This window comes from Penicillium cataractarum (genome assembly GCF_028827025.1).
Source record: "Penicillium cataractarum strain IBT 29864 chromosome Unknown utg000009l, whole genome shotgun sequence".
Lineage (NCBI taxonomy): Eukaryota > Fungi > Ascomycota > Eurotiomycetes > Eurotiales > Aspergillaceae > Penicillium > Penicillium cataractarum.
In genome coordinates, this window is record NW_026622745.1 from 1844590 (window position 1) to 1864943 (window position 20354).

Below are 20354 nucleotides of genomic sequence, written 5' to 3' on the forward strand. Positions count from 1 at the left end.
CGGTGCGGTTCAACTCGCATTTTCGAACCCATCCAGGTGGGTGGTTCGAAGGCATTTCTCTAGGTCTGTCGATTTTAAAGATATTCGGAAAATGTCTTCAATACTGCTATACAGTCTCATGCCGAGGGCCCAGTCCTCCGGCGGTGAGCTGCTACCACGATTGAACAACGATGTTACATTGGATATCAACCCATTGCCTGTGGCCCAGCGAAGAGGCCTCATTGCAGTTTCGGTTATGGCATTCCTCTCCTTTATTTCCACCTTGTCTCTGCTTGCTTTCATTACCTATCGACTCATTTTCTGGCGGAAAAACTACCAGAGATACATTGGTTACAACCAGTATATTATCTTGATTTATAACCTGATTTTGGCGGATTTCCAGCAAGCCCTCGCCTTTTTGATCTGTGTGAAATGGATCGCTACCGACCAAATCAAGTCCGGCACTGCCGCATGCTTCCTACAGGGTCTTTGGCTCCAGATTGGAGATCCAGGTAGTGGACTTTTCGTGCTTGCCATTGCGTTTCACACCTTTTTGCTGGTCGTTTGGGGCCGGAAGATGTCTCACAAGGTTTTCATCTCCTTCGTCATCGGCGTGTGGGTATTCATTGCCGTTATTGTGATCATTCCTCTGGCAGCATATGGTGCAGATGTGTTCGTTCCCTCCGGTGCCTGGTGTTGGATTAATGAAGAGTATGAGACAGTCCGTCTCTGGACTCATTACATCTGGATTTTCGTGGCCGAGTTTGGTACAGTGTCTTTGTACGCTATCATGTATTTCCAGCTCCGACGACAGATTGCTGCTTCATCTATCCTGGGAAACAGCCAAGTGGAAAGCCTCAAGCGCCTGCGCCGCGTGGTTGGCTACATGACGATCTATCCAATCGTCTACATCGTTCTTTCGCTTCCTCTGGCTGCCGGACGTATGGCTACGGCAAACGGCGACACTCCTTCCCTCACTTTCTTCTGCTGTGCAGGTGAGTTACGCGTTTATTTCATTCCCATCGGCAGTATTTCAATGAGCTATCGCCGCTGACATTTCTAAAGGTGCTATAATTACCAGCTCCGGCCTGGTCGATGTCGTTCTATACACTCTCACTCGCCGTAACCTCATCATCGATTCCGAACCCAGCCAAGACCGTTCCTACAACAAGTTCGCCAGCAGCCGCGGTCGCCACGGAGAAAACCACCTTACCACGATCACAGCTGCTGACCCCAAGACTCGGACCAAGCTTGGTGGTATGGACGGCACCAACCTCGACCGTGACGGCTCTACCGATAACATTGTCCAGACGGGCGTCGAGATGGGTCCAATGGGCAAGGTGTACCAAGAAACCACCATCGAAATCACCACCGAGCCTGCCTACCCTTCAGAAGCTGCCAGCGAGCGCTCCAGCAAAGACGACTTCAACGAAGCCCCATCACGGATGTGGGGACGATAAATCTTCCTTTCTTTTTCTATCTGCGGCGATCAATTATCTGATTGATCTGATTATCTGCGAGACGTTGCTCAATTTTCATGCCCGTACTCGCCTACTCCACCCGTTGACGCACGCATTCTAATACGCACACCCTTTCTTACATTCTTCATGACCTCTACTTGAACGATGGGACCTGTTCTTCCCCCATCCATACATATGTGTCTCTTCTCCTTTCTCTCTATGACTCTTCAACCTAACCCTGTTCGCTTATGACGGAACTTTGTACATATCTTTTTTCAAAAGAGACAGGGATTGTCTCAATCTTTTGCTTGGGGTGGCATGGATAACGAGGTTCTCTCATGTATATCTATTAGTCTTACAAACCAAATCAACAAATACCTCAGCATTTGCTCTCTCGCTCACTCTCCTAATCCAACTTGAAGATGTAAAAATTTCAGTGGAGATTTTTGCGAAAATAAACCCGATCAAAGCCATCTTCATGCTTCCTTTCAGTCTCGAAAAATCCCATCTTCATATATACGCCGAGGTTCTCATACATCTTGACATTTGTATAAAGTGTCAGCGCTCGGTAATCCTGCGACCGGGCAACTTCCTCAGCATAATCCATCAGAACCCGTCCACACCCACGACCTTGGGCTGCGGGATGAACCACCAAGTTATCAATTTTGACGGAATCCAAGGACGGTTCAATTTCGAGAACTATTGCGCCGAGTACTTGGCCATCCCCTCCTCTCAGGGTAAGGACCGTGTGGGTGTATATGGCTTGGTGGTAATTTTCGTCCATCGGGGCTGGCCGCTTGCCGATGCGATCGATGTACTTGGCGTATGCGGCTTCGACCATGGATTGAATAATTGGCACATCCTCGTCTGTCGCTTTGGTTATACTCAGACCATCTCTGGATAGGCGGGGCAGCTCGACCATGTTGCCTCACACGGTCGCGGCCGATTTTGGGGACCGTGGCGCGGGCTGAGATAACGGCGTCAAACGGAGTCTAGGCTTTGCACGAGATGGAGGCTGGCTAAGATACTGGAGCAAATTCGCTCTCTCTTGGGGAGATGGAGATAAATGGCTTCAATTCGCGTTATCTCTCGAGAAGCGAACTATTTCAGGTCGGAGGTCGAGACTAGGCATGGATAGGGTCGTAAGGTGAGTCAGAACGTGAACGTCCAGCTAACTAGTCGATCTTTCGTGCGGAGAGCCTTCGCAATTCACCAACGACAACATGAACCCCCGAAAAGCTCTCGTATAATGGAGAGCTGTTATACAGAGATATGAGTGATTGAGCTTCGTCTTCACTCAGTACGTTAGAAAATAAAGATAGGGAATGAACACACATTCGAAAGCCGAATGGACACGACTCGACCCTACTGGACCCGAGTTTATCTACGTCATCGGCATGAACTTTATTGATCCATGCATGAGACATCTGGCGCCAGTCTAGAATAAACTCGATTTATAGGTGCTATCCCATTACAAAGAATGATTCACTACATGCGAGAGGAGCATGAGCATTCAGGTCTGTGGTCTACGCGGGGTCAGTAACATAGCTATATGTGTCATTAGATCAGATTCGCTTAGTTAGTTATTTATAGTTCAATGTGTCAATGTCATAATGCAGTTGTCAAGTAATCCGGGGAAGTGAGCTTGCTTTTGCATGCTTAACACTAACATCAACCACCTCGGACTGATTATTTGCAAGAATTCCCGTTGACCAGTTTAGCGATGAGTGTGATCCATACATTCGGGGGTTAACCTGTAACGAAAGCATGCCGAAAAAGCAACAGAAGTCTGATCTAGCTCTGGTAACACCACTTCGGGCATGTATTCAATTATCGAGGGAGGACACTAGGTGATGAAGAACTAACTGGGTCCACATCCTTGCAAGGGGCTGGGCCTGGATGGCATACGACCGAGTGCCCACTGTGAACAGTGAGCGCAATGTCAAAAATCAGTAGCAGCATTTGATCCCTGACAGCAGATGTATGTAATTCGCTGAAGCTACATCCTCTGTCAAGAACACTGTGGCTCAATACTCCTGATAGCATGTTGGACAAAATAAAATGTCTGGACTAAGATTTGGGTGATCATGCAGATCAGGGGTCTCGCGAAAACATCAGTGGACCTGTCCGACTGGGCTGAACATCTGAGCCAATCAAGGCCGCTCCATAGCAAGAATGTAGCTTTATTTTTATTTTTTTTTGTTCGCGAGTTATGTGCCTGAGCTTGCGCTGGACGAGTGGTCCATCTTATTTAAATGATCGACTTTCGCATATATCAGGGGGTCTTGCCATTTCGCTCCCTCCTCGGCCTTGAATATGCAATTCCTCCCTTGGGGCGCGCTTTCTACAGTTCTGGTAGGGCTCATCCTACCAGGATTCACTGTCGCCGAGGATGCCAATTCACGGGTCCAGATAGCTCTCAATGCCCTCCAGAACTGGTATAATACCACAAGCGGACTCTGGAATACCTGCGGATGGTGGAATGGCGCGAATTGTATGACTGTCATTGCAGACCTGGCCGCCATTGACCCATTTGTGTTAGATACCGCGATTTATGTTTTTAGCAACACGCTACAAAACGCGCCGGCGTACAATCCTCAACCTGGCCCTGAAAATAAAGTACAGTCACGATATGAAGGTGCTGCTAATGCCTCTGACTGGCTTGACTCGGCTTATGATGACGACATGTGGTGGGCGCTGGCTTGGATTGCTGCCTACGATGTTACCAATGATGATACCTATCTAGGTCTTGCACAAGGCATCTTCTCAAGCTTAGTAGGTGTCTGAAAATTTGTTTGAGAGCTCCTACATTCAAACTTTGAGACTAATCTCTGTTTAGACGAAGGCCTGGGGGACGCGATGTGGAGGTGGTGGCCTCCAATGGAGTACGACGAGTTCCTACGTCAACGCAATTACGAACGAGCTATTCCTCTCGGTTGCAGCACATCTTGCCAACCGGGCATCCTCTGAATCCGAGAGAGATACCTATGTTGGATGGGCGCAGAAGCAGTGGGATTGGTTTGCGGCACAAGATTTCTTTGGGCCGGATTATACCATCAACGATGGCTTATTAGAAAATTGCCAAAACAATGGCCAGACAGTGTATGTATCTCAAACACACACTCTTCCTCACTTTTACCGTCACTATGCTACGTCAACTTCATATTGGCTGTCTAACAGAGATTATCAGGTGGTCCTATAACCAAGGCGTTATACTGGGTGGTCTGGTCGAGCTCAACAGAGCAGCCCCCAACGACACATACCTAGAATCGGCCAACAAAATTGCACAAGCCGCAATAAAGACCCTATCTGACACGAATATGGTGATTCATGATGTTTGTGAGCCGAACTGTGCCCCAGATGCAACACAATTCAAGGGGATTTTCATACGCAATTTGCAGATGCTACAACAGGATTCACCGAATGATATCTACAAGAATGTGATGGAAGCATGTGCAAACAGCATTTGGGCCAATGACCGGAACGATCAGAATCAGTTAGGTGTTAATTGGGCTGGTCCATTTAGTTCTGCAGATGCTTCAACCCATAGTTCAGCACTGGACGCGCTAGTTGCTGCGATTGCCGTCTGATGAAATCCAACTACTGATCTTTCTAAGTTTTCGGTTTGCAAGAAGAGACGCTCTCTTTCTAAAGTTATCTCTGGTAGAAGTTTCACTAACCGAGAATGCCTTCCAAGTGTGCTAGTACGCGCCTTGTCGCAGTTCCCAGGTAGGTTGAGGTGCAGGTCGTGGTTTAGGATAGTCGGAGCGGATAAGCGCACTTGGTACCAGATCCAGACCACCGATTCTGGCACCCGAAGGATCCTGGGCCCATAGAGTCAACGCTATGTAGTTGACACCATTGTGGTTGAGGATACCCTCCGGGACTGGATATGACATCTGGGGACCGAGGTTGTTGACTGCTTGGTCTTAGTGAAAGGATCTTGGCAAAGATGAATAAGGTTTGTGAATCTACACTTACTGTATTTTCCATATTGATATCCATTGACGTAGAGTTGGCAGCGATAATTGTGTCCAGAGGTCGTGTGCGATGAATCGCCTGCAGTGGAATTGCTGAACACAATGCTTAAGGGGACATCCCAGCCATGCGGAATATCGAGCTTGAAGGATGTTGTGTAAAACCCAACGCCCGGCTTTGCCAACCCGTTTTTGAATGGATTTGACACTTCCCAGTGGGAGTTTGGTGGATTGGGGTAGTGATAACCTTGTCGTTCGGCATACATGGCACCTTCGTTGAGTGGTCCACGGGCGAGATCTTGATACTGCTCACCCCCGAGGTTACCAGTCACCTTCCAAGATACGTCTGACTGCTCATGGTTAGACAGCTGGTATCCGAGGATGCCTCGAGGGAACTTGATTGCATCTGTGCCTGGGGCCTCCTCATCTTGGCCCATATTGTCAATTAGTATGGAGATAACGTGTTTAGTCCCGGAGGACAGGGATGCTGGAATTGTGAGATTCTGTGTGATCGTGGCGTTTGCGCCTGTGCCAGGCCACGATCCAAGGAATGTATCATCCAGCCAGACCGAATGACCGAATCCAGTTCCTCCCGAGATGTTGAGCCAAAGGTAAGATTCAAGCCCATTTGCGGGAAAGTGACCCCGGTAAAGCAATGATCCAGTATGGAACCCGTAATCCATAGCATATAGATTCGTGGGTGTGTCCAGATCCCGAGGATTGTGGGTGGTGAGTTCGTCGCAGGACTTCCAAGCAGAGTCATCATATGATGATTTGATTTCCGGGAGCGAGTCAATGTATTTCCATTGCAGATTGGTTAAATCAGGGAGATCTAGCGTGGGTGATTGGTATTCGATAACAGCTGACAATTTGCCTGTCTTGGTACGTGATGTCTTCATTTGCTGTCCATTGAAGACGAGTCCTTTCAGTTGGTCGACCGGCGCAGAGATGACTTCAACCTCTGTTGTCACGTTGACATCCCCCGACAACCAGAGTTGCTTGTTAACCAACTTGGCACTGCGAATAAGGTAGCCACCCTTGACGATAACCAGCTCTTTGGAAGGCGACGAAAAATTGCCGATCGGGTGCGACGCTGGCAGCTCCAAAGCCCAATAGTTGTACGCCTCGTTACGCCACACAAGGTATATCTCCAAATTTGAGACTTGGATAACACAGCGACTGAGCCCAACCTGCCAGCGTACTACCCATGTTGAATCTTTCTGGTGGAACGAGACATCGTCACCCTCGATTATGACGGGATTGCCAAGATGGCGTGAGATTGCAAACTCGTGTGTTTCACCAGTGCCGCCATACAGAACCAAGACTCGTGATGATCCGGGTCCCCTTGCCCATGTGAATATTTCTGCGGTTGAATAAATCAGGTTGATGCCGTCGAGATCATAATCTGTGACGTGAAATTTGGAATCGCGCCCATTGAGGGTCAAGCTGCCTCCCAGCTGAGGAATGCTGACATTTCCGACGCTCGTGGACACTGTCAGGCTATACTGAGTATTTTCCTGTGAAGTGAAGTCTGCATGTCTGATGACATAGAAATTTGTCGAGGTACCATTACCGAGAAGCGGGGTGACTGCGATTGAATCTGGGGCTCCATACGAACCATTGACACCCAACTTCGGTATCGCTGTTAGATATGCTGGCGAGACTTTCAAAAAGTTTGCTTCCAATTTCTGTTCGCTGTATTTCTCGCGCCAAATGCCGCGTTCTTCCGTGACGGCTGCTCCATAGTCGTAGGAGGTATACCCAGCCTGGTAACCGAGATTGCCCCAGTTTGTTCCACCGTACGTCTGTGATATAACATTAGAGTCTGGAATTTCCCAATGAAATTTCATAAGAGCTTTCTGACCATATATATGTTGAAAAGCTTAACGCCGAAGCTATAATTGTTTTTGTAGACAACTCTGGCTGCCTCTGCGTTTACGAGCTCCCCGCACTTCTCTTCAAGGACTCCTCCCCTATGATCCGTTAACAAATGCGTAGTAAGATAGAGAAGGAAAGAAATTACCAGCCCTCCCCAGAGCCTCCCTGGAACTCGACAATTGCAAATGGAGTTCCTGGACTTTCACGCTCGTGAACGACCTGCCAATCATATGGGAATCTGTAAGTCGGCCAGACACTAGGATTTGCGCCTTAAAGCCAATCAGGAACAGATCTTTCTCAGCAGTCAAATCTTGAGATTTTAGACTCACAGTCGTAACGTAGTGGGTAAGAATCAATTCCATAAATATCCACCGCTCCAAGACCAGATCCAGGAGCCCAATATCCCTCGGCCACATTGTCGTTGACTATGAGCGGAACAGTGATACCAGCGTCAAGAAGCTGCTGCTCCACATAGTCCATGTACCTTCGATTCATTGAGCTTGGGAAATCAGTCACACCAGGCCAAGTGGAATACTCGTTCTCAGGCTGCACCAAGATCACTGGGCCCCCGTTAGTGATCTGGGCCTTTTCAATCATCCGACCCATGGTGGTCATGTAGTTGGTGGTTGTGTTGAGGTACTCTGGGTCGTCCGATCGGATGGTGGCATTCTTCCGTAGCACCCATCCAGGAATGCCTCCTGCTGTAGTTTCTGCATTGATGTAAGGTCCTGGCCGGGCGATGAGATATATGCCTGCCTCGGTAGCAGCGTCGAAGAATTCTTCGAGGCTCCATATGCCATCTGTTGAGACGTGGCCGGGGTTGCCCTCGACAAGGCCCCAATCCACGTAGAAGGAAACCCCCGTGAACCCCATGCTCTTTATCTTCTGAAATACATCCAGCCAGAGATCAGGGACAGGTAGCCGGAATGGATGGAACTCCCCTGAGAATATCATGATGCGTTCGCCCCGAACGGAAAGCGAGTGCTTATCCCAAGTCACCTACAAAAAATTGAGTTAATTTGGTGGGGGTTGTCCCTTGAAAAGTGCCAACTTACTAAATTTTGTAAAGCATCTCTCCGTTGAGCTCGATCAAACAAGCTTGAGCCAAGCACTAAACATGGCGCAAAAACGAACGCCACCCACGCTGTAAAACGCAGAGGTGAGTCCAAGAGAAGCATTTTGGAAGTCGCCAGTACTGACGTAGAAAGAGCTCATAGGACTAGAAGCCATTTAAATACCCCCCATTTTCAAAAGGGGAGCGGATAAATAACCAGCCCTTTTTTCACAGTTCCCCGCATCCCCATGTTTTTTACCCCCACGCCTAACTAGCGGAGTTTTCCCATTCCTTTCGGAATGTTTGATTGAAGGAATATCCCCGCGCTGGCCCAGGAATCGGCTAAATGCCAGACTTCCAGAACAAAGCTACATAGTAATCATCGAATTTCGGACTACAACGTACCGAGTTGTTTTTGGCTTTGAGGCTATGCCAAGAGAATCTCAGGCTAAATAAGCTCATGGCTCATCCATGGGTACATCATCATCAGGTTTCGCCATAACGGTGTGACATCATTGGTAGATCACCTCCGCATTATCTCTTTCTTCTTGCCATCGTTCAATTATTCTTTACTTCAACAACTTCTTCTACCCAAGATGGCCACCCATATTAAACCTCTCATCTTGCACACCCACGCCACGGGTCCTAATCCCATCAAGATTGCCATTGCATTAGAAGCACTCGGGATTCCATTCACGGTCAAGTGCTGGGACTTTAGCGACGATCCTGAAATTGGCGTGAAGGGCACAGCATTCCTCCAGATCAACGAGAATGGGCGGGTGCCTGCACTCGAGGATCCCAACACGGGCATTATATCTTGGGAATCTGGTGCGTGTATGAATTATGTTCGCCGGGTATACGACACGGCAAACAAGATTGGTCCCTGTGGGAGTTCAGGCCAAGATTTGGTGGACTTTGAGAAATGGGAATATTTCCTTTTAACTACCCTTGGTCCGATGACTGGGCAGGTTAATTGGTTCAGGTTAGTATATAGGCTGACCCCTTTTAGCAAAGCTAATTCATAATAGACGCTGCCATCCCCGGAAGGACGAAGACGCCCTCCAGCGATACACTGCTCAGACATACCGATGCTACGATGTTTTGGAGAGCCAACTACAGAAGTCCGAAGGTATGAGTGTTATACCAGGTCGAGTCTCTGCAGTAGACTACCATTTCGAGCCGTGGGTGAGAGAGCATTCGTTTGCTGGTCTTTCACTGGACACCTATCCCATGATCCATAAGTGGTTGGCGTTGATGCATGCTCGCGAGGAGGTTCAAGAAGCATATTATAAAATCCAGGCCGGCACAGCAAAGTAGCCAACCCGAACTTTGATGGCGTTGGCGCACCTCCATGGACCCCTACGGAGCAAGGAAGAGTGTGTTTCTGGCAAGCTCTAGGAAAAAGTTTCTAATTGTAAATTAACCTGGTTCGTGGCTTTTTTTTGAGATATGAGAATGGTGCCTAGAATCCACAAGACTACTTACTACATAATTTTATCCACCGACATAGCTTAGAGTCAGAAAACTATATAGTAATCAGCTACACGTCCAACAGACCTCTCGTTATTCTATGATATTCTGCCTCTCCCAGTCAGAATTTTCAATACCACTTATGAATTATCGGGGCTGCCCTCTTTACATCCTATACATTGGCCTTGAAGAATTCTAGCCAAACCTTACCCGCCGCGGCTGCGCTGAATGCCGGACTACTGCTTATCGTGGAGACTCAGAAGCTAGAGACTCGCAGAACATTTGATAAAGGGAAATCCTGGATGTATTCGATCATTAAAGTATGGCGCCACGCAGAACGACGACTTGAATGACATTCTGAATACTAGTAAATGCAAGGGAAAAAAATACCGACTTCCAAATCACGACCGCATTGAGATCTTAATGAATATGGTAACTCCCGCTGGTTCCGCACCCATTGCTGTATAATATTACCTCACGACTTCGAGGGTGGAGGTAATATCTTTTGTTGTCCTCTTCAGGCATAAAACAGGATATCCGGCAAGCATGATGAATTCAAACCAACCACTCTTCTTTTTTGTCAGAGTCCACTGGAACCGAACCTCCCCACTTCTATTCTGCCAGAAGTTTTGAGTAAAAAAAGCCTTTTAGGTCAAAAATCCGCCCCGTTAAGACAAATCCCCGGCATTGGAGCCTCGCAGTTATTTCACACATACAGGACCGACACGATTTGAAGTCGGCCATCAGTAAGCGAGGTTTTACCGTATTAGAACGGTAGTGGTATCAGGACTCGAGACCACTTTAGAAGTTGATGGTGCTTGGAGAGGTGGTGCCTTCGAATGAGTCGCCGCTCATTGAGGATTGCTCTCCCTCGGCCTGTTCGACAGGTACGACCCACTGAGAAACTTGGAGATCAAGACTGTGGGCACGGTGGTTGAAGCGACACTGCCAGCTCTTGACGGCCTTGCAGTTTGGCTTCTGGCATAGATGGCCCATGTAACATTGAATGGACCGGCAAACCCCGGCTCGAGGGCAAGGGTGCTGAAGGAGGATGTATCTGAGTACGTCGACTATGGTGTCAGAGACATCACTGTGGTCGTATTGGCAACTCATGTCACCACACTCTCCGGATAGGTGATAGCTGTTGCAGACCTTGTGCTCTTTGGCACGGCGGTGGTACTCATCCATGGCATCCGCGGGTGGATGGGGACAATAGGTGTCGATACGTTCGCCATCCTTATTGATAGCGATGAATTCCTCCGATTTGAGGCTCATTGGCGGCAGTTGAGTGGAAAGGAACTCCTGCGTGCGGCCCACGATAGTTGGAGTAGACCACGACTTGTTTGGCGATTCTTCCGGTGACTTAGCAGACAGAGTTTGACCGGGCATGACATGCTGCTTGATGCAAGAATTACCGTACTTGCAAATACCCTGGAGGCATGTCAGTTAGAATACATCAGAAGTTGTTTGTATTGGGAGCGGAACCATACTTTTTGGTAATGTTTGCAGATCGGCTTATTGCTGCCATTTGTGGCAGAAGCCGCCTTGGTGTTGACGGTAGTATTTGGTTTGGTGCTAGCAATAGGTGTAGATTTGAAGACGGACGGCAGCTCTCTGATCGGTAAGCCCAGATATTCGAATTCCCGATGGAAGGAAGCAGCCTTGATGAGGGTGATGCGGTCACTTCGGCCCCTATATGGGGTCAACAGAGAGCCAAATCCAGTATCGTGACAGCCCGCAAAGTAGATATGTCGGCACTGATTGGAATCTGCGAAAAGTCGGAACATTTCTGGAATTGGAGACAGCGGTTAGTTCGTGCCGTGAACAGAGGCCGAGAAGCCTGCCAACTTGGAGATCATCAGGCACCGACCTCTGATTTTAAAATCGCTGCCCTCTTTCTTTTCGGCAGCATCGACAAAGTCAAAGAGATCCTGGGCACGGTTGAAAGCCGAGGTGAAGGGTGCCAGGGATCGAGCTTCATGGCCACATAGGCCTGCCCGAGCGAGAGTCTTGGACAATCCAAGCATATTGGCGTAGACACGAACCATAATCCGACACTGATCGGCCTGCATTCCCAATGTAGAGTGCATGAGCTCCTTGACCGAGTCGCTCAATTCACGGGCTGCATTAATGCCGCCCTCGGCACCGGCTTTGATAAAGTGTTCTTTGAACTAGAATAACAAAGGAATCCGGGTTAATTTGGGTGAAGTGGTGACAATTAGAGCCATCAGGGATTTCTTACAAGGTAGCCATCACCATCGACAAGCACCAGCACGAATGGGTTACGATCCTGTCATATTGTCAGCCTTGTTATCTCCGGCCTCATCAGGCGCCCAAAACGGCTTGAACTTCGTACCTGACCGCGAGCTTGCTTTTTGTATTTCTCTCGGCCTTCCTTGACCTCTTCGTAATCACTTTTGAGAGAGCTGTAGTCCTCTAGGAGGCGCTTGAATTGCTGCAGAACATCTTGCAGATTTTCATGGTGCTTGTTGTTTTCTGTTGACAAGATTCCAAGATGGGTAGTCATGGAATCTATATCCGTATCCCTCAACATCTTCAACGAGTAACCGGGAAGGCATACGCCTGTCCCACGGAGCAGTAGAGTTCAGCAAGGACCGTTGACATTCAATCGAGATCCGGAAAGGTTTTGCAGAAGCGAAATAAGCAGAGAAACCTCAGCCTTTGAGGTGAGCTGATACGGTGGGAGGGGAAGTCAAATTTGTAGCTTCGTGGCAGGCGGTCAAACTGAGTAAGTGGGGGCAATCACCTGATCCCTGCAGAAGTGTGTGTTTTGGCATCTCCACATTGGGAATCTCCTCTTTGTTTCTTTTGACACAACCCCTCAAGTCGGTCCTCTGCATACCAACAGAAGACTTACTGGGCTTTGTTCTCCAAATTTCTGTCCGGTCGAAGCTGGAATCGTCTAGAAATCTACAAGGTCCTCCACGACGCGAAGGACCGACTCCGCGGCATCAACAAACCCGAGATTACATGTCTTGCTGGCCTGAGCGATGTCGTTGATTCTGCCGAAGCTTCCAGATCTTCCAGACTCCCTTTTTGCGCTCCTACTGCTGATGACCTAGATATTCTCGGGACCCGCGGATGCTTACTCGAGCTGAATGAGCGGAATTCATCGTCAGCGCCTGTACCGTGGGGTCAAAGACACGACCCACCACACCCTTCAGCACCTACTTCCACCGTCCATACACCTCCCCACGATGCCTGCTCTTCCGTGAGAGTCGTTCGTTTTTACCTACGCTGTCACAGTGAACTAGAACTGAACCGATACACATTATAGGTGTGCGGCCGCTCGTTCGGGAGTGGAACCGTGCGGGTTTTACAAAGAGCTCGGTCGCTTGCGCCCAAACTCGCCTGAAACAGGGCAAAGATCTTTGTCAATCTGGACCCCAAATTGCTCCATGCCAAAGGACAAACATGATGGAATTGGGGCTCTGATCTTCGGCACGGTTGGTCAGAATGGTCCATCTGCGAGATGCGCATTTGCCTGTGTGACACGGTCAGCTCCCACACGACCGAGTCCCCAGAATATTTCAAGGAGCCGTTGAGGTGCTTCACGACCGTGGTATAAATGGCCGGATGGTAGTACAAGCTCATTCAAGCGTCTGCGACATCTTCAATAGCGTGGATGGGTGGTGTTCAGCCCTATCCGGTGCGTCTTTAGGAAAGGCCTTCCAGTGTCCCAGCGCTTCAATAAGAAGGCGGACCTCCCCAAGGCACAATGACCTGGCTGCTCGAAGATCAGTAAACATGTCTACCTTTCGGCTGGAAGGAACCCAGTACCATTGATAGCCATCAGCTCCTCGAGCATATACCGTATTAACTGCTTTCCCCTCTTTGCCGATTCTGGGACATGCAGCCTTTTCTAATAACTGCAACGGATCATTTTTCGCAATTTAAAATGCATTATTAATGAAAATCTATCATTGCTAGAAAAACTCACGGTCGCACATGGTCATAGAGTCTGTAATAGAAGCTTTGACTTCGCAATTCATGTTGTGCATAGCAGCACTGTCCTTCCAGGGTGGCATCTTGCATACCCAAATTGGATTAGCTCGAGTTGATCTTCGTGTGGGGAAGTTCGAGGTACTGTACTCCTGTACCTACAGTATGTACTGAAGACAGTTGCTCGGTTGCCCTTGATTTCACGGAATCGTTGAGTACAGTATCGTATAGTATCGAGTTAACTCTTATGTTTACATCGATACAATACAACCGATTGTCCTTGTAGATGCTATACGAGAGATTCGACATGACTTCCTCGCATAAAGGAACATCTTGCCCAGGGGGGACCTGAGTACATAAGCAGCGCTCATGTGAAAATGACGGGCGATCGACAGCCAAGCGCAATCGGTTACACGACGAGATACTGGAACTTCGGCTCGCTTTCCGGCACAAGTAACTAGCCTCGGTTTGCTCCTTGATGTAAGCCACACATGATCCTAGACTCGTCTGTAACACTAAGCTGAGATTTAAAAAGTCAACCCCCCCCCCATATTCGACCCCCCGGGTTTATCATCTTGTCTTCTCCGTGCAACTCCGGACCCTACGAGTACGACGCGATCATGAGATACGTTCTTTTCTCGCTGAGCGCATTCGTGCTCTACGCTATCTTCTACTTCTCCTATATCAATGGCCTCGACGAGTTGGGTCGCAATGCCGTGGAATCCGGAAAGCTTCCTGGTGTAGATGCGCTCTTACGCTCGGTCTATACCGGTGTGGAACCCGTTGATCGGATTCTGACTCTTTTGACGACCTTTTTCTATCCATCGCTCGATGGCCAAAGTCCTAGTCTTTTGCTTCACAGCATTGGGTTCTCGGGCACCTTTGGAGCTGCCTGGACCCTGGTTGTCTTGGAGTCATGGCGTAAGGGTAACGCGGGGACAATTGCTGCTTAGTAGGTCGCATTTTATTCAAAAAATGCAAACTCTAGAGCTTGAACATACTAACTAGTTTCGCAGTCCCGCTATCTTCGGTCTCACAGCTCAACTGATGACCTTCGCCTTCGCGACTCCCTTGATTTGCGGTCTACAACTAGGTTGCTCAGTGACTGCGCGTCGCCCTAATGCTGATAACATTCGCGTGCCCCGCGTTGTTCTAGCAGTACTACCGCTCGTCTTCATAATTGGATATATGGTGCCAACTCAAGCGATGGTACTGCCCGCTCCATCCCTGATCTCTTTCGACATGAAGCAAATCGCGATCGCAATCTGGCAGCCCTGGCCTGCCTATGTGTCCATTCTGACAACGGTGGCCTACTACGTTCTGTCACCCTTGTTCCCAAACAACCACCGGGCGTCCATGTCTGGCTTGCGCTGGGTATACGCATCTGCATTCGCAAATGCGACGCTTACCCACCTTGTCTCGTGGATTGTCTCCCTCGCCTCGGTTGCCGTTCCCAGCCTGTTCAATGAGCGATACCTCAGTGATCTTCATCCATCTAAAGTTTTTTCCATCCCTCTTCCTTGGTCGGGAGTGAAGGTCGAGACGGTGGCTGAGGGCGTGCACTACTTTTTGCGATGGGACTACCTGATTGGTTCTGCGGGTGTCTTGCTTTGGGCCTTGACTTTGTACAGCGTTGCCCACAAGCAGATTCTTAGCACTGTTTCTTGGCCAGGCCTGCTGGTCAAGGTTGGTCTGCTGACTGTTCTGACAGGTCCAACCGGTGCTGCCGTGGAGTTGATGTGGGAGCGTGACGAGTTGGTATTCAAGGAGACTGGCGGTGCTCGGCAAAAGGCTATCAAAGACAAGAAATCCCTTTGAAGTGTCTGGAGAGTATACCTCCGAAGATTCCAGATATAAGTTCTTTGGCTGGAGGTGGAGGGGTTGACCTGATATCGATGCACAGTTTCATTCTCTATGTAAATATGATATACTGCGATTCCAATAACAGACTCTAATCGTTCTAGGGTACGTTCAACGCATTAAATGGCTACTTTAGTTGATCGACCACCTTGTAAATCTCTCTGACATAGTCGTGGGTGGTTCTCTCATTGCCCATGATGACTTGATGCATCTTGTTCATCACATACCCAATAGTCATCCGGCGATCCAGATCCATTAGCAAGAACGACCCGCCCCAACCACCCCAGAAGCAGATACGACGACCATCTGGGATCCAGGGAAAAGTCTGTGGCACAGGCAGAGCAACACCAAGGCCAAAACGGAGGTAGTGGTATAAGACCGCATCAACCCCGGCAATTTGCTCCTGCATCATGTTCTCAATACTCTTGGGAGAAAGATATTGCTTTCCATCCACGGTACCATTGAGAGACACGATCGAGCCGATACGAGCCAAAGCACGAGCATTCGAGAAGCCGCCTATGGCTCCCAGCTCTTGTGCCCTGAAAGCAGGAGTGTTGGGCGCACCGGGAACCGCGGGCGTCCCTGCATATGACTTCGCAGCAATACTCTCAGGATCGATAGCTGGAAGTGGACTCGGAGTGAAGGGTACAATATCGGCCGCGCGTGACCACAGATCCTCCGGCAGGCCCAGACGAAAGTCTGCGCCCAAGGGAGTTGCTATCTCGTCGACGATGAATTGATTCAAAGTTTTGCCGGTGACGCGCCGCACAATTTCGCCGACCAGATGACCCTGCGTAACCAGGTGATACCCAAGGAGTTCACCCGGTGTCCACAAGGGGGCCATCTCTGCAAGTTTCTTCGTCGCCCCCTCGACATCGAGAATTTCATCCATGGTTGTTCCAGGCGGCCAACTTGACACACCGGCGGTATGGCTCAGAATATGAGAAACCTTGACGTTTTCTTTGCCGTTGGCTGCGAATTCTGGCCAGTAGGTGGCTACCTTTTCATTGACGTCGAGTAGGCCGCGATCAGCAAGGATGTTGGCAGCTAAGTTGGTCACAACCTTGGAGGAAGACCAGATCACCGTGATAGTATCCTTCTCCCAGGACCGAGTGTGGGCTTCGTCAGCGTGGCCACCCCATAAGTCGACGACGTTCTTTCCGTCGATGTTGATGCAAAGAGATGCGCCAATTTCATCTCCACTAGCGATCCGCGACTGTAGAAGCTGGCGAACAGAGTTGAATGTGGGGTCACAATCACCGTGGACTTCAGCCATTGTGGGATTCCAGTTTCAATTGAATGCGTAAAGTAGTAGTGTGAATCGTTGGAAGTAAGATGGTTGAGGATGCCATGAAGTTGAACTGCGAATAGACCTGCTTTTTGTACTGTCATTATTGGGGGCTAACCAAGTAGAACTGGCACTAATAGCATTAGTCCTAGCTGAAACCCCTCTTTTTTCTCATCTTTGCTGAGGAGACCGAGGTGGTCTTGGAGTTCAGCCCCAATGGGGCAGTTAGCCCCTCGGTCGCATGATGTTGATTTGCTCAAATTGATGATCAATGTCTGGCGAAATCTGAATAATCTAAGCTAGGGTTAGTAATTATAAGGCTTCTGCCTTAGTTAAAATTAGTAATCAAGCCTCTGCGTAACTAAGTGATTGACAAAAGGCCCTTAGAAGCACACCACCGAGTGGATTAGGTTAGATGCACGGAGACTGAATGCCCCGCATGTGTCTGTAGATTGATTTGACGTACCCTGCAAGTGGCTAAGATTTGATTATTCTATAGCTCAAACACTATCTGGCGAAGACACTAGCTTATAATCCACCGGAAATTCCGCTCAAGGCAATATGGTCCGAGTCTAGAATTTTTTAAGTTGATGAGTGCCGCATCTTCTAACCGTGCTGTGAATCCAACGCCCGTTGCCGACTGATGACGTTGCGACATGGGTCAGAATCGGCATCTCGGATACGAAAACTCCACGCTACAGCACGATCTGGAGGTAGAATCAACCACTGATAGCTAATGAAAAATACCGTAGATCGATCCTTACCCTCCTATATTTCCCGCAATTATTTTCAAAGGTTGTGTTCTATGCCTTTTCGGATGTTCATCCCTTGGCCGGGTCGTGGAACGGATCGACCGGGGCAGACAACTCGATGACGCTGTAGACAGCAACCGCAAGGAAGGGGAATGAGGAACGAACAACCTAATCGTTGGGCCCGAGTCTTCCGTCGTTCTAGAGTTCAAAAAGTCTTGATTTCCCCCTTTTTCACAGAAACGTAAAAAGAACAGAAAAAAGAAGAAAGTACGCCCACTGGGAGATCGAGAGGCATACATCATATTCCCAATCATCATGGAGCGTGCTAGCTCTCCCACCCCCAATTCTCGTGAATCAATTAGCAGCGGCAGTGATCCTCTAACTGCGATCGCAACGACCCAAGATCGTCGGGAATCCCAGTTCGAGGCCATTCGTGCTGACACACTAAGTCGTCGTCCTACCAATCTCAATGAGGTCGAACTAGAACGTATCGAAACCTACCGCCTCCAACACCGTTCAACCGTCGGATCTGGAGTTCCTGTACCACGCGGAGAATGGCTACCGATGGGCGCTGGGAAACCATACCCACCAGCTTTGCCGGACCCCGAACAATTCGTGGTGGAATTTACGGGTGCAGACGATCCTCTACACCCGCAAAACTGGTCCCTGCGCCAGAAGATTATCATATCTGTGGTACTGGCATACTCCACGTTTGTCTCATCGTTCGCTAGTGCAATCTACTCCTCTGCCGTTGTCGAAGTCAGCCCTTATTTCCACATCAGCTCCGAGGTCGCTATCCTCGGCGTGACGCTCTATGTCTTGGGATTTGCTTCGGGGCCAACCTTGTGGGCTCCGGCAAGTGAGTTGATTGGAAGAAGATGGCCGATCATTGTTGGGGTATTTGGCTATGCGATTTTCACAGTTGGAACTGCAACTTCCAAGGATGTCCAAACTCTCATGTTGACTCGATTCTTTGCGGGTTTCTTTGCTGCAAGCCCAATTGCCATCGTCCCGGCCGTTTTTGCGGATATTTACAACAATCAGACTCGTGGTGTGGCTATCGCAATGTTTGCCATGGCTGTGTTTGTCGGCCCCTTCGCATCGCCCTTTACCGGTGGCTTCATCACAATGTCCTATTTGGGATGGAGATGGACGATGTATATCTCTTGCATCATGGGCTTTTTATCTACGGTGCTATGTCTCCTGTTCCTCAAGGAGACATATGCACCCGCTATCCTTGTGGAGAAAGCTATCAAGCTGCGCAGGCAGACCCACAATTGGGGTATACGGGCAAGGCAGGAGGAGGTCGAGCTAGATTGGGAGGAGTTGATAACGAATAACTTCAGTCGCCCATTCCGGATGCTCTTCACAGAGCCAATTGTATTCTTGGTATGATCATACCGGTTACTTCATATTGAACGAGAATCTCACTAACGCTCTTCCAGATCTCTCTGTGGATGAGTTTTGTTTATGGATTGATGTACGCACTTCTCAGTGCATACCCTGTCGTGTTCCAGGAAATCCACGGGATGAATCTCGGAGTTGGCAGTCTACCTTTCATCGGGTTGATCATTGGTGAGCTCCTTGCCGGTGGTTATATCCTGCTGGACCAAAAGTCGTACTCGAAAAAGCTAGCGGCCAACAACAATATCCCTATTCCCGAGTGGCGTCTTCCACCGTCTATACTTGGAGGTATCTGTTTCACTATTGGGTTATTCTGGTTTGGTTGGACGGGGTGGACCAAATCTATCCACTGGATGGCACCAACCGCGAGTGGAGTAATCACTGGCTTCGGGATCTACGTGATCTTCCTGCAGTGTTTTAACTACCTGATCGACTCATATCTCACATTGTAAGATTCTCACATTGCTTGCCGGAAATACAAATGACTAACCGCCCCTCTAGCGCGGCATCTGTGTTTGCTGCCAACACGATTATTCGATCCGCAGTTGGAGCAGCATTCCCGCTATTTTCAAAACAAATGTTCCATAACTTAGGGGTACAATGGGCTGGTACTCTACTTGGGTGCTTGGCATTGATCATGGTTCCTATCCCTCTCGCGTTCATCAAGATTGGACCAATCCTGAGAAAGAAGTCGAAGTTTGCTCCGAGTTTTGGACCGCGTGAACCCGCTTCTTCAGAGAAAGAGCCAAGGGCATCTGTCTAGGGCATCATCCCATTGAAGAATTCCTAACAACACCGCTGGCCAATCTTGTCATATAACATGTGCTAGTTGAATCTAATCTCATATAATTTTTTGATCAAAATCGTTGTGCACGTTCCGAGTCGATGCTTTATGAGTTTGGCCTTCTGAGCACCAGCAGCTCAGGTTCACGTCGGATCTGGCCGATCCGCTTCAAAACCAGATAATAATATGCCCTGGGGATTCAGTCTGATATGTATGAAGCTGCTGAGATTAAACCCACTCATCCGCTCTATCAGTCTTACTTGAGCCGCTTATCGCTGGACCCTGGAAATAGTACCGATAAGATAGTCCGCCTCGTGCCAAGAAGACCGAGTGCAACCTTGGCGTTTCAGCAAGAAGCGTTCGGAAACAAAATTCTCCCTCAGTGGCCATGCTAATTATCGATAAAAATATCCAAGCAATTTCTATTCAAAATCACATCTCCTTCTATATCACCTTTCCTGACTCATTATTAACGTTGTCGGAGT

The 20354-nt window shown here is 48.9% G+C and overlaps 9 protein-coding genes across 9 annotated transcripts; 5 read left to right on the top strand and 4 right to left on the bottom strand.

The window, feature by feature from the left end:
- Positions 1-91: 91 nt before the first annotated feature.
- On the top strand, positions 92-1439 carry gprC (the record flags this gene model as incomplete). Its single annotated transcript, XM_056704177.1, has 2 exons — positions 92-974; positions 1045-1439. 2 exons carry the CDS (start codon positions 92-94, stop codon positions 1437-1439), a joined length of 1278 nt encoding a protein of 425 aa, XP_056550137.1.
- Positions 1440-1872: 433 nt separating this feature from the next.
- N7496_011265 (GNAT family N-acetyltransferase) lies at positions 1873-2361 on the bottom strand (the record flags this gene model as incomplete). Its single annotated transcript, XM_056704178.1, has 1 exon — positions 1873-2361. One exon carries the CDS (start codon positions 2359-2361, stop codon positions 1873-1875), a length of 489 nt encoding a protein of 162 aa, XP_056550138.1.
- Positions 2362-3755: 1394 nt separating this feature from the next.
- On the top strand, positions 3756-5029 carry N7496_011266 (putative glycosyl hydrolase; the record flags this gene model as incomplete). The annotated part of the gene is made up of 3 exons (XM_056704179.1): positions 3756-4214; positions 4279-4541; positions 4630-5029. The coding sequence occupies 3 exons, from the start codon at positions 3756-3758 to the stop codon at positions 5027-5029; spliced, it is 1122 nt and encodes a 373-aa protein (XP_056550139.1).
- Positions 5030-5140: 111 nt separating this feature from the next.
- On the bottom strand, positions 5141-8472 carry N7496_011267 (glycoside hydrolase family 35 protein; the record flags this gene model as incomplete). The annotated part of the gene is made up of 6 exons (XM_056704180.1): positions 5141-5358; positions 5421-7221; positions 7281-7389; positions 7440-7563; positions 7624-8293; positions 8350-8472. 6 exons carry the CDS (start codon positions 8470-8472, stop codon positions 5141-5143), a joined length of 3045 nt encoding a protein of 1014 aa, XP_056550140.1.
- Positions 8473-8944: 472 nt separating this feature from the next.
- N7496_011268 (glutathione S-transferase family protein) lies at positions 8945-9665 on the top strand (the record flags this gene model as incomplete). Its single annotated transcript, XM_056704181.1, has 2 exons — positions 8945-9330; positions 9377-9665. 2 exons carry the CDS (start codon positions 8945-8947, stop codon positions 9663-9665), a joined length of 675 nt encoding a protein of 224 aa, XP_056550141.1.
- Positions 9666-10619: 954 nt separating this feature from the next.
- On the bottom strand, positions 10620-12372 carry N7496_011269 (Zinc finger CCCH-type; the record flags this gene model as incomplete). The annotated part of the gene is made up of 5 exons (XM_056704182.1): positions 10620-11249; positions 11309-11607; positions 11689-11989; positions 12061-12108; positions 12175-12372. 5 exons carry the CDS (start codon positions 12370-12372, stop codon positions 10620-10622), a joined length of 1476 nt encoding a protein of 491 aa, XP_056550142.1.
- A 2029-nt stretch (positions 12373-14401) lies between these two features.
- N7496_011270 (uncharacterized protein) lies at positions 14402-15599 on the top strand (the record flags this gene model as incomplete). The annotated part of the gene is made up of 2 exons (XM_056704183.1): positions 14402-14733; positions 14798-15599. 2 exons carry the CDS (start codon positions 14402-14404, stop codon positions 15597-15599), a joined length of 1134 nt encoding a protein of 377 aa, XP_056550143.1.
- Positions 15600-15768: 169 nt separating this feature from the next.
- Positions 15769-16917, bottom strand: N7496_011271 (serine hydrolase domain-containing protein; the record flags this gene model as incomplete). Its single annotated transcript, XM_056704184.1, has 1 exon — positions 15769-16917. One exon carries the CDS (start codon positions 16915-16917, stop codon positions 15769-15771), a length of 1149 nt encoding a protein of 382 aa, XP_056550144.1.
- Positions 16918-17996: 1079 nt separating this feature from the next.
- On the top strand, positions 17997-19848 carry N7496_011272 (MFS transporter; the record flags this gene model as incomplete). The annotated part of the gene is made up of 3 exons (XM_056704185.1): positions 17997-19070; positions 19127-19533; positions 19587-19848. 3 exons carry the CDS (start codon positions 17997-17999, stop codon positions 19846-19848), a joined length of 1743 nt encoding a protein of 580 aa, XP_056550145.1.
- Positions 19849-20354: the final 506 nt, after the last annotated feature.